Source organism: Carettochelys insculpta, chromosome 5, assembly GCF_033958435.1.
Source record: "Carettochelys insculpta isolate YL-2023 chromosome 5, ASM3395843v1, whole genome shotgun sequence".
NCBI lineage: Eukaryota > Metazoa > Chordata > Testudines > Carettochelyidae > Carettochelys > Carettochelys insculpta.
The window spans coordinates 34,955,446-34,967,563 of NC_134141.1; the positions used below are offsets into that span (position 1 = coordinate 34,955,446).

General features: G+C 38.5%; 1 protein-coding gene across 3 annotated transcripts in view; it reads right to left on the reverse strand.

Annotated features, from left to right (window-relative positions):
- Window positions 1-12,118, reverse strand: part of PSIP1 (PC4 and SRSF1 interacting protein 1) — a 65,012-nt gene that overhangs the window by 17,890 nt on the left and 35,004 nt on the right. For all 3 annotated transcript variants that reach the window (XR_012645659.1, XM_074994927.1, XM_074994926.1), the window contains exons 8-12: window positions 11,603-11,726; window positions 7,576-7,651; window positions 6,174-6,402; window positions 5,323-5,441; window positions 905-960 (exon numbers count right to left, since the gene is read on the reverse strand). Coding sequence is in view for 2 of the 3 variants with exons in the window: in XM_074994927.1 (XP_074851028.1) it covers window positions 905-960; window positions 5,323-5,441; window positions 6,174-6,402; window positions 7,576-7,651; window positions 11,603-11,726 (604 nt within the window). In the remaining variant the exon portion in view is untranslated. The remainder of the gene's footprint in view (window positions 1-904; window positions 961-5,322; window positions 5,442-6,173; window positions 6,403-7,575; window positions 7,652-11,602; window positions 11,727-12,118) is intronic.

The following is a 12,118-nucleotide window of genomic DNA, read 5'->3' on the forward strand; positions in this document are numbered from 1 at the left end:
TTATCAGCCACCAAAGGATCCACAAGTCCCATGAAATATGACCATACTCAGCAACAAGTGACTGCCATCAATCATCACACTCAGTGAATAGCAGAAGAGAAGCATTCCAACGATTTGTTCTTTGTTTGGTCCCCAAATGGTGGAGTGCAGTTCACTCAGCTGTCAGAAACTTCACAGAGCTTTCAAAGGGGAAGCGTGTATGCCTGCAGAGCAGCAGAGATCAAAATACTGAGCAGAGCAGGCATTGTGGGATGCTGGGGGAAGCCAGTTCTGTCCACAAAACAAACAGCAGAGTGCACACTGGCTGTTTGTCCACAATAAAGAGAGGAGAAAATAAACTCTCGTAAGCTTGGAAGTTTTTTGTTGCTGAAACTGTGGTTTTCTCCTGACAAAGTTGCATTGCAGTATGATCTGTTTCGTCACCAAAGGGCAATTTTTGGTGACAAAATCTGGCAGTGTACACATACCATAAAAGACTAGCACCTCTTCAACTGCTCTGCTATGATGGGGCAGAGGAGAACAAAACAAAACCAACAACAAAACAAAAAAACAAATGGAGCACTGTCATTTGCTTAGTACTCCTATCAAGCGTTAACAGAATCAGATATTTCTTCTAAAAGACAGAGAAAGATGATGTTCCCCATTATCCATATACACAACTTGAAAAATGGGATGACAGTGGACAAACTGGCTTTGTTTGCACTGTTGAAAGCAGAAAAGAACGTCAGACAAAAGGCCTGGGACAAAAATACACAGCCTAAAGCACCCGAAGAAGCAGAGTTGCAGCCCAAATATCTTGTAGTTTTGGTCCAGAAAACCCTCACTAATGAAGTTTCAGATTACAGATTTATTTTGTTTAAAATTAAAGAGATTAAAATATTCTGTACAGCTTCTTTAAACTAACCTCGCTTCTTCTCCATCTTCTTTACTTCTGGTTTCTTGCTTTCCTCTTTATTCTGCCTATTAAAAATGTTAAATGTTTTACAACGTTTGTCTTCTTTTAAGGTCTGCAAATGCAACATATTTAAAACGAGATATGCAGTTTTATGACTAAGGCAGTAACTCAAAACATTAACACAAGAAAAAGGACAAACACTGATTTTGCATAATGAAGTAGATTATGATTAATTTAGTTAACACAGCCTGGACAAAAGAATCTCCCAAATTAATAAATTGTTTTCAATAGAAAATGGCAGTTACAACAAATGATTAAAGAAAGGGTAAACAAGTTAATCAAATCACAGGGAATTGTACAGATTTATAACTTCTGTCTTCTATTTTTGTCGCATGTGCAAATTAAAAGGAAAATGTACCGCATATCTATTCACACAACAGAATACTTTGTAACGTAAGAACACTTTACTATCTTGCATCCGATTTTAAAAGAGGCACGTGCTTTTACCCCAGTTACACATAGCAATGGGGTGCAGGATACTAACAGTTTCAGTTGTATAGCAACTTCCTCCCCCCTCAAAAAACAAAAATGACAAACCTTGCCCCATACCGCCTAACAGTAAGCAGTGGAAGAGAAAAATCTACAGAAACACCGCGAGCGCTCTAATACAAATAAGTCAGATTGTGTATTAACAATTTTGAAACATCTTAATAAGCAGAGATTTGTAAAGAATTTAAGTTTTCCCTCCCTTACAACAAATCTCATGACTTTCCCTTAGATGAGGGAAAATACTACAGTAAAAGTTATTTGGCACTCATTAACCAGAAAGCTCAATTAACTGTCATCTCCCAATATAAATCTTTACTCTAGTTACCAGGACTATTATACTTCCCAGCACAGTCACACTGAGGTAGCCATGTTAATCTGTATCTTCACAAAACACAAAAGTAGTCCTGTAGCACTTTAAAGACTAACAAAATGATTTATTAGGTGATGAGCTTTTGTGGGGCAGACCCACTTTTTCAGATCTGGAAACAGTGCTAAAAGTGAACTGGCATGACAAATATATAACAGAGTTAGGAAAAAAATTAATTGAGAACTGACAAATCAGTGCAGGGGCGAAGGGTGTAGAGGAGGGGGAAGAAAATTACTTACTGCAAGTGTCTATTAAGTGACTTGCTTGAGACCACTACAAATATGAAAGATGGGGAAGCTGTCTCTATAATGCGTAAGGTAATTGCTATGTCTATTAAGACCAAGTCACAAAGTGTCGAATTTGAGAATATATTCCAGTTCAGATGTCTCCCTTTGTAATCTGGTGTTAAAATCTCTTTGCTGTAGGACACAGATTCTCAGGTCTTTCATACTATGGCCTACTCCATTGAAATGGACAGGTTTATGTGTATTCAGACTCCTAATGCCTGATTTGCATCCATTTATTCTTTGGCAAAGTGATTGTCCAGTCCATCCAACACACACAGGTTATGAAACTGCATATTCTGCACCCTATTTTTATGCAGAAGAGGCAGCAGCTGAAACCAGGGATTTATTCAAAAAAGCAGCCCGAGGGTGTCCTATATCTTCTAGTGACAAATGATAAGTCTGAGGAACTGCAAGATCCTGAAGCGCCTTCTCAATCAAAGAAAGATAAAATTATGTTCCATATAGTTTTGGGTTCTCCACACTACACACTTTTACCAACACAGCTGTGTCACTAAAAGAAAGGCAGCATAAATACTGTTTATCAGCATGTTTGGCAACAAAATACTTCTGCCTCCTACTAGTGGGGTTTGCATTGTCAACAGGAGAGAATCTTGCCAGAGAGTCGTTCGCATTGCCTCTTGCCACGACAAAACTTTTGTCTTCTGAGACAGGAGGGGTATTTTAGCACCCACAAACAACAAAAGTTATATCATTCAGTTGGTAGTGTAGACAGAGCATTAGTGTTAAGTATATTTTAGTGATCTGGTGTATGCCCTGCTCTGACCATAGTGATACGTAGTGTCATAAGATAACACATTGTATAGAAAACTTTACCAGTATGCACCCAACTATTCACCAGTACAGTACTACTACTGGATTTTCTACTTTATTCATTTTACTGTATTCTACTTCTTTGAAAATTGGTATTCCATTGATAAAGTATACATTCTGGTTAACTGAGTGTTATTCAATTACCTGGCACTCCCTATCCCCTTAACGTGCGGGAGCTTTTACTATAACACAACACAATAAAATAAAAATAAGGACTTAAAGGGAAAAACAAACAAAACAAAAACGAAAAAAATCATGATAGTGGCATGGTCCACACTCCAGACTCAGGAGAGAAGACTTTACAAACTATCAATACCTCACACTTTGGAATAAAGTAGAAGTTTTAACTCTTCAAATTACATGGTTTAGGAACTATTATAAATCTCTGTTCATGAAGTTTTTAGATTGTGTTATAGTTGGTACTATTTCTATACATATACAAATCCTTATCATACATTTGGAAAACCCTAACCACATTTTCTGCAATGAATATTCAGTGTATTTTTAAAGCAATCGGCACAACAGACATCAAAAGCTGAAAAAAAACTAAATATTCAGTCTCTAAGCATAGCTTGGATATTCCCCTCATGATAACGAGCTAACGGTTCCTAGATTTTACAGGAAGACCAAACAAATTTCATAGACAAGCTTTCATGACCACTCTCCTCTGTAAGCTGTTTGCTTGTGCAGCCACTCAGGAGAGATTTAAATGCTGTCCAGCTGATTATCAGAGCACCCACAGCTAGGTTTTGGATTTCTATTAGAGGTGCACATTTGCATATACCTTAGTGCACACAAAAGCAATTACTCCACACAGGCATATGGAAAATAAGAATATGGAAAAGATTAGAATGAATATTGTTCATGACGCTTGCAGCCCAGAATAAAACACAATTTTAAATATAAAGGAATAATACAGAGGCACTGTAGTACAAATTCAAGATACATAAGCAGGATTGTAAATTTACAGACAAGATTGTTCCATATGTTTAGACTACTAGGGCCATGAGGAAAAACAGACCTTCTGTATTGCACAGATCACTGATGATTCTTTGATAGCAAATGAATACTACTATTAACAAGAATAAAAATTACATGGTGAGGAAAACCATTAAGATGAAGTTAAAATGGCTAGCAATCAATCAAAAAAAATCAAATCTATTTTCAATGTGCAGGCAGAGGACACTGTAGAAGTAAATAACATATTTGTGGGGGGGTTGTTAAATTTAGCGTTAACATTAGTCAACAGCTATAATATAGCCTGCATATTCCATGATATGCTGAATTCCAGGATTGAAGCACATGCTCTCCTAAATGCAACTGTTCCTGGCTCCTCAGAAGCATAAAAGTAAACTTGCTATTTTCTTAATATTGTGATAGTTTCTTATTTAATTAGTATTTAAAATGAATAACCAAATCAATATTTTACGATTTGTTGCAGAATTAAAAGTGTACAACAGAATTACGCATTAACACATGTTAAAACCAATTATTAGGGTGAAACCAGTATGTGTCCCTCTCTCTCCATATACAGTAATAAAGTCTGTTTTCTTATTTCCTTTTCTCAGAGTTTTATTACCTTATCCTCATCCCCACACCTGGTGGGCGGGAGGAAAAAAGGGAGAGCATCATGATCTGTTGGTAGTTCCTTCTTCACCCATTCACGGAATTGCTCTCCAGAGCAGGACAGAGATTTCTTCTTAATGCACCCACCCACCCGCCAAGCCCCAAGTTTCTGGCAGCATCTTCTCTCCATGCTGACGCTTGTTTCTTTTGTGATAGTTTCTCTTCTGAGTGCAGACTGCTCTTGAAAATCACTGAACTGGCTTTGCAGAGCCAGAGTAGCATAAGCCAGAACCTTTTCCTTGTTCTGTCTGACGGTGTGGGCTCCAGCTGTCAGACAGAGAAGGAAATGTTTTCCAAGAAACCCTATGTATTCCATAACCTGACCAGAAGTCTAGGGTTTGGAATTAATGAGCCCTATCATACACTCAGACTCTTATATTCAAGACGTAAGACATGGAATATGGATCAGAGTTAAGCTCCCTTTCTTCATAAAGGTAGGGGTGAATATAGAAAGCTATAGAAAGCCATTCATAACTATGCCACCTGCCGACCCTAATACTGAGAAGCCTAAGATATCGCAAGACAGAGAATACAAAACAGTACTGTCAAAAATTCTCTCCCACCAGCCCCCAAATTATACTGATCCCTTGTATTGATATACAGTAACATATCCACAACTTACTATATCACTAGAAAAAGGGAAACCACCACCAGGTATTTTTAGACTGTTCACTAAAAGAATTTCTCTTTAGATTTTGTCTCTTCGTGTTATTTTCAGCCACTATCAGCAGCTTATTCAGCCAGTACATATTAAAGAATATACTCACGGCTCAGATTCCATCGGCTCTTCTTGCTTGCGTTTTCTCTCTCCTACATCTCGCTCATGTTGCCCTTTTAACATATTCCTCTTATGAGCACCCTGAATGTTTCTACCTCCTTTTCGCTTCTGTTTCATTTAACAGAGTTTAGAAATGGTGTTGGGACAGAACCATGCAAATTTAAAAAAAAAAAAAAAAAAAAAAAAAAAAGGTCAACAGAAGCAAATTTTCAGAGTTACATCACCTTACCTGTTTGACAAGGACACCTGGACAAGGTCTAGAATTCCACACAACTACATCTAACAAGCGAGTTGTAAGAGATTCTTGGTGTATGTGATGATGATAAATATTAAGTTTGACTTTAGCTCATTTTCTTCTCCCTAATGGAGCAAATAATCTCTCATCTCATATAAAGGAGAAAAAAGAGACAAAGTCCATAAAAGGAATCAACTCAGAAATGACTAAAGCATTCTTTTTTCCTTTCAAAATAAATTTTACAAAGCCCTTCATATACTCTAAAAAAGCAATTATAGAAAAATCTTGATGCTTTCAAAGTTCTATTTTACTTGCCTAAATGGTTATTTTTTTACATTGAAAGATGCTACATGCCCAAGGATGTATTTAAATTAAAGCCACTAAAAATTACTCTTGGTTGGCCTTTTGGAAGAGAGTTCTGCAATTTCTCATTCCATAGCATATGTTCGTATAGGAGTCTGAACACTAGACTGCAATTGTTTATCCCAGGCCCTCAATCTTGGGAATAAATTCCAGGGCACAGCTTCACTAAACCATTATTTTAGTGGGCGTTTCCCCCAGTTTAAGAGAAAAATCACACACACACACTCTCTCTCTCTCTTTACCTTATCACCGTCTTGCTCTTCACCGTCCTCTTCAGAATCAGAGGCTGATGCAGAACCAACTTTACTGGTACTTTTCCTTTTTGGTTCAGACTCTTTTTTTCCTTCCTTTTTGTCAGTATCTTTTCTTGGCTTGTCTTCTTCCTTCTGACCCTCCTCATCTTTTTTCATCTGTTTTTTTGGTTGTTTTTCTTCTGGTACTTTTTTCTTGGTCTTATCTTCCTCATGAACACTAAAATGTCATCAAAATTAGTTCTCTTTCAGTCACTGCCCATTCCTAGGCTTTGTAATACTTGGCTTCATTTTTACATGTATTATAGACTATGCTGCCAGCAACTCTCAACAGACAAAGAAAAATGAATGTTTACACAAATGACTATTAAAAGAGTGCTTCATCAATTTATAATTGATTTTTTTTTAAAAAAGTCCATTTCCAACCTTTTTGATTATGAAGATATCCCTTGGAAGGTGGGTTTAATTCCTCTAAATATTAGTAATGTTCAGTAGTTGGGTCCAGCCAACACTTACTTGTGAGCTTAATTGTATTCATATATGCAGTTCTACTGAAGTAAGGGCAAGCAGTCAGTGAGACTACTTGTGTGCGTAAAGTTAAGTATGGGCTTAAGCCTTTATAAAAGTTAGGGTTCAAGAGATGCAGAATCCTTCGTCTCATTTTAACTTAAACCCCAATCCTGTAAACCCTTTCTCACATGATTAAGCATGTGAGTAGAACTAATTACTTCAATGGATTGGCTTACATACATAAAGCTAAGCACATGTATGTTTACAGTAAACATTTACCTTTTTAATCAACTGCACTAAGATACTTATGTAAAGCACATATCTAATGTAAATGCACATATGTCCCATAAATCTAAAGACAACTATCTAAATTTCAGGATATACAAGTAGTAGTGTATTCTTTCAATTATTAGGACAGTTAAAGTCTAGCACGACCAATATAAGGTGAAAGTGAGGCATACATAGCACTGTCCCATATTGTGCACTTACGGGATTTTGGGGGTTTCTTACTACAAAGCTTAATAAAGCAGTTGAAAAAGGCTAGTAGTTTTTTTTTGCATAATCCTCACTGTTTCTTCATCAAAAAATGATCAGAGTATTAAGATATAAATATACAGACAAACAACAGAAAATAAAACTCTGAAGAAATTTTGCAAATTATGGAGAAAGATTTCTGTAATGCCAGAGTTTGAGCTACCCTGGCATATTTACCACTGTTTTAACTATTTACTAGCTGCTTCATGTTCCAAAGCAAGCACCCACCTATATCAAGTACCACAATGAACATTGCACAAGTACTTAGCGACACAATTTTGCTAACTTACCGAAAACAGTCATATGATTTACAATATGTAAAGAGGTTATATATTAAAATCAGACTCACATGTCACTTTCTGAAGAACAAGACGGTTTCACCAATTTGGGTCTTCCTCTTGGTTTTGGAACCTTTACTTCTGTAGCTAATGTTCACATAGAAAGATCAGGTTTGTCTACAGTCTCTTCCTCTTTCTTATTTAAAACTGACTATTCTCCCAGCAACATCAACAGATAAAAGAGCAGAAAGCTAGATATTGAATGAGACAGGTATGTTGACCTATCACCTTTTCAGGCACTAAGTACATAAATTAAATGAGTTTAGTGGTCTCATCCTGCAGGATAGAGGGTGATTTTCCTCGTTAAAGATTATCAGCAGGACTATGCAGCCAACCAATACCACTGGGGCCTGCATAATAGCCCTCTGTGCATATGCAGCACAACACACACAGTGATGCACATTAAAAATAAATGCCTACTGAGTAGGCTCAGCAATAGTCTAGAAGAACTTCATCACACCACTGAAGACACCATTGTTTGGCTAGAAAACGATGTACCCGATAAATAAGTAACTGCTCTAGAACTATCAAGTTGTTTTAAAACGACAAATAAGGAGGATTAGTAAAACAATACAAGAGGTTTACACAGCATGTACTTGTTATACATGGCTAATGCTAGAGCCATCAGTCATACCCTTCAATGGCAATATCAATTCACATTGTGTATGACTATAATTATATGGCTAGAGATGTATCGTGTTCGGTTTTGGAGACTCTGACACTCACACGTGCTTAAGTTACAGATTATGAATTCTGATAACACCAAAGTAGTGCAGTATGTCTGCATTATAGAGCTTTCAACTATTTCATACTGTATGTATCAGAGTCAGGAAACTCCTCTATCCACCAAGAGATAAACAACACAAAGTTTTCCTAACTTCACATATTTACAATATGCCAAATAATTTCTCTACCTCCTTGACACTTCTACTTTAAGTACTGCAAGATTGTGCACAGTACCTGTTTGAATTAAAATCTGAATGAGATGAGAGTCTGCTGTCCCCATTAACCCATGTTGCTAGGAAATGTACTTCCCAGGGTCTTAGATGCCATTGGAGTTAGTGTGCATCATTGCTAAGCAATACATGCACATGATACACTAATGCCAGGGATGCTGTGCTGTATGCTAGCAATATGCTCTCCAGAGAGGGCTGGAAGGAGTTTATTTAGTTCCATCTGGCTTTTACATTCACTCCATTTAGTGCTTACATTCTGCATATAAGCTTAACAGATAATCTCCTCTTACATGGGTGTTCTAAACATTTCACAATCCGTTTTAAGTAGATAACGCTGTATGTTTTGTTAAGAGAGATTGTGAGGATGACAATGTTTTCATAATGCCAGTAGACATAAATGAGTAATAGTGTATATGTCTACACTCCTGGCTAGATTGATCGGCAGACATCAATTGAACAGGGGTCAATTTATTTCATCTACTAAAGATGCAACAAATTGACTGTCGATCATTCTCCAGTCAACTCCAGCACTCCAACAGAATGAGAAGCAGAAGGCGAGCATCTCCAGTTTATGCACCACAGGTAAGACATTCCAACATGTAGATCTGAGTACATCAACTTCAGCTACTCTATTCATGTAGCTGAAACTGTATAACTTAAATAATCTTCTCCCCATAGTACAGATCAGACCTCAGAAGCAATTTATCTGCTGTCCATGCGACTGGATAATATGGTGTACGTAAATTGCTCAAAGAACTATATTTTCATGCGACTTGCAAAGAGTATTTACTTGCAAGTAAACAGTACTTGTGACTTTTCACAAATTTAAAATTGCAGTATATTAAATCTTGCTCTCTTCAAAAACAGCAGAATTGCTAGCAATATTACACAGATTTCATCGGCAGCTCTGTTTTCCCTCTCAGCTGTTTACCAAACCATTCACAGTATTCACTGCCTCTACTCATCCTCAAATAAATCTCTTCAGTCCCTCAAAAGTTTCTCATACTCTTCTCTGAGCTCCCTGCAGGTTTTTTGGGTTCAGGTGTCCAGAAACAAATGCTTTACTCCAGTATCATTCTTATCAAATCTGTACAAAGGAAAGTACCACTTTCATAATGAAAAGGAAAAAAAAGCTTGTCTGTGCAGGAGACAGAGCTTTCTCAAGGGCTGGAAGAACTCCCATAGGAACAAAGGGCCACCACAAATTCCAAAATTTATCATCTTAGTGCAAGACACATTTCCTTGACCTTGCTTTCCCTAACACACAGCAATACATGTGCGCAATTTTAAAAAAATTCCAAAATAAAAATCAAACACTTCAATGCACCTGTTTCTTTGGTAGAGAAAATGAGACCTCATACTCACAAGTTAGTCATGCTACTTAATTCACTACTTAAAGATCCTCAAACAATATGGTTATGAGTGCATCAAAACAACCTATATAGAACGGAATTACACACACAGCTCCCTGCACCCGTATGTCTGAGATGCTTTTGTATATCACTCTTCTTTATTTCCTAACCACCGTAGTTGGAGCCCCATGGTGGAAGACAAAGGCTGGGCCACAGAGGACATAGCAGCTGGGCAAGGGGTGGAGGAGGAGGACAGCTGAAGCAGGTGCTTGGGTGCTGGTAGCTGGGGACCTCCCCGGTCTGGGAAATTATCTTGTTTAGGACTGGTTGGATCCCAACTGTGCTGGACCAGGGAGATACAACCTATAAGAAATAATCTTCTCGCGCCTTACCCCATATCTTTTATTTATTTAATTGTAACCTACAGGTATGATTTTGCAAAGTATTCATTTAATAACTTTAATGACAAAATATAAATATATGCCACATATTTTTTATATATTTTTATTTTTATATTTTTTATAAAATATATATATTTTTTATATTTTTATAAATATTTTTATATTTTATAATATATAGTTATTTTATAGTTTTATATTTTGAGGTCACTTTTTAGCATTAGGTTATGTCCACTTTACTACTTTTGTTGCTCACGGGTGTAAATACTGCACCCCCAAATGATATATGTTACAGGCTGCGTCTACACGTGCACGCTACTTCGAAGTAGCGGCAGTAACTTCGAAATAGCGCCCGTCACGTCTACACGTGTTGGGCGCTATTTCGAAGTTGAAATCGACGTTAGGCGGCGAGACGTCGAAGTCGCTAACCCCATGAGGGGATGGGAATAGCGCCCTACTTCGACGTTCAACATCGAAGTAGGGACGTGTAGACGATCCGCGTCCCGCAACATCGAAATAGCAGGGTCCTCCATGGCGGCCATCAGCTGGGGGGTTGAGAGATACTCTCTCTCCAGCCCTTGCGGGGCTCTGTGGTCACCGTGGGCAGCAGCCCTTAGCCCAGGGCTTCTGGCTGCTGCTGCTGCAGCTGGGGGTCCGTGCTGCATATACAGGGTCTGCAACTAGTTGTTGGCTCTGTGTATCTTGCACTGTTTAATGAAAGTGTGTCTGGGAGGGGCCCTTTAAGGGAGCGACTTGCTGTTGAGTCCGCCCCGTGACCCTGTCTGCAGCTGTGCCTGGCTCCCTTATTTCGATGTGTGCTACTTTGGCGTGTAGACGTTCCCTCGCTGTGCCTATTTCGATGTTGGGCTGAGCAACGTCGAAGTTGAACATCGACGTTGCCAGCCCTGGAGGACGTGTAGACGTTATTCATCGAAATAGCCTATTTCGATGTCGCAACATCGAAATAAGCTATTTCGAAGTTGGGTGCACGTGTAGACGTAGCCACAGTGGCTTAAACTTGTTTGCAAAGCACTATACCGACGGGAGAGCTTTTTCCAACAACACTGCTCACCACTCCTGCTTGTTGGAGGGTGGTTTCATTATGTCAATAGGAGAGCTCTTTCATGTCAGCATAGAGCAGATACAGGAGACCACCTTCAGCCACTGCAGCTGCATCAGAACAGCGTACTGCTATAAGCTCTCTCATGCAGATATAGCCTAAGAGAAGAAGTGTGTTGTTGTGACACCTTTATGTCTACAGAAGTAAATTCTTTCATTCTCTAAAAAAATTAAACAGGGAAAAAAAATGAGCAAGACTTATGGTAAAGTTACCTGCTGGTCTTCCTCTTTTAGGGCTTACTTTAGGAGTCACAACTACTGCAGTTGTTGCTGTTGGCACTGTTGAAGCTGCTGCCGCTGCCACTGCTACCTCTTCAGCTTCTGCTTGTTTTTCAGACTGTTTTAAAGGAAACGATGCATGTAATTAAAACGTGCAAGCTCCCTTCACCCTCTTCTCCCGCTTACCACTAAGGGCTTGTCTATACTTACAGCTGAATCAGCACTGCTGCAGATAATGTAGTGGTAATTTAGTGGGCTAGTGAAGACAAGCTAAGTCGATGGCAGAATAATCTCCCATCAAAGTCTATACTCCACCCCTCCAAGAGGCAAAAGTCAATGGGGGAGCATCTCCCACCAACGTAGTGCAGCACGTTGCTGTAAGCAGAACCAAGTTATGTTGACTTAAAGTAGGTAACTTAGGCCAATTTACAGCTTAGTGTTGACCAGCCCTTTCTTCCTCAGACATAATACACATACAACACTCAAAGAAGTCACAAATGCAGTAACTTG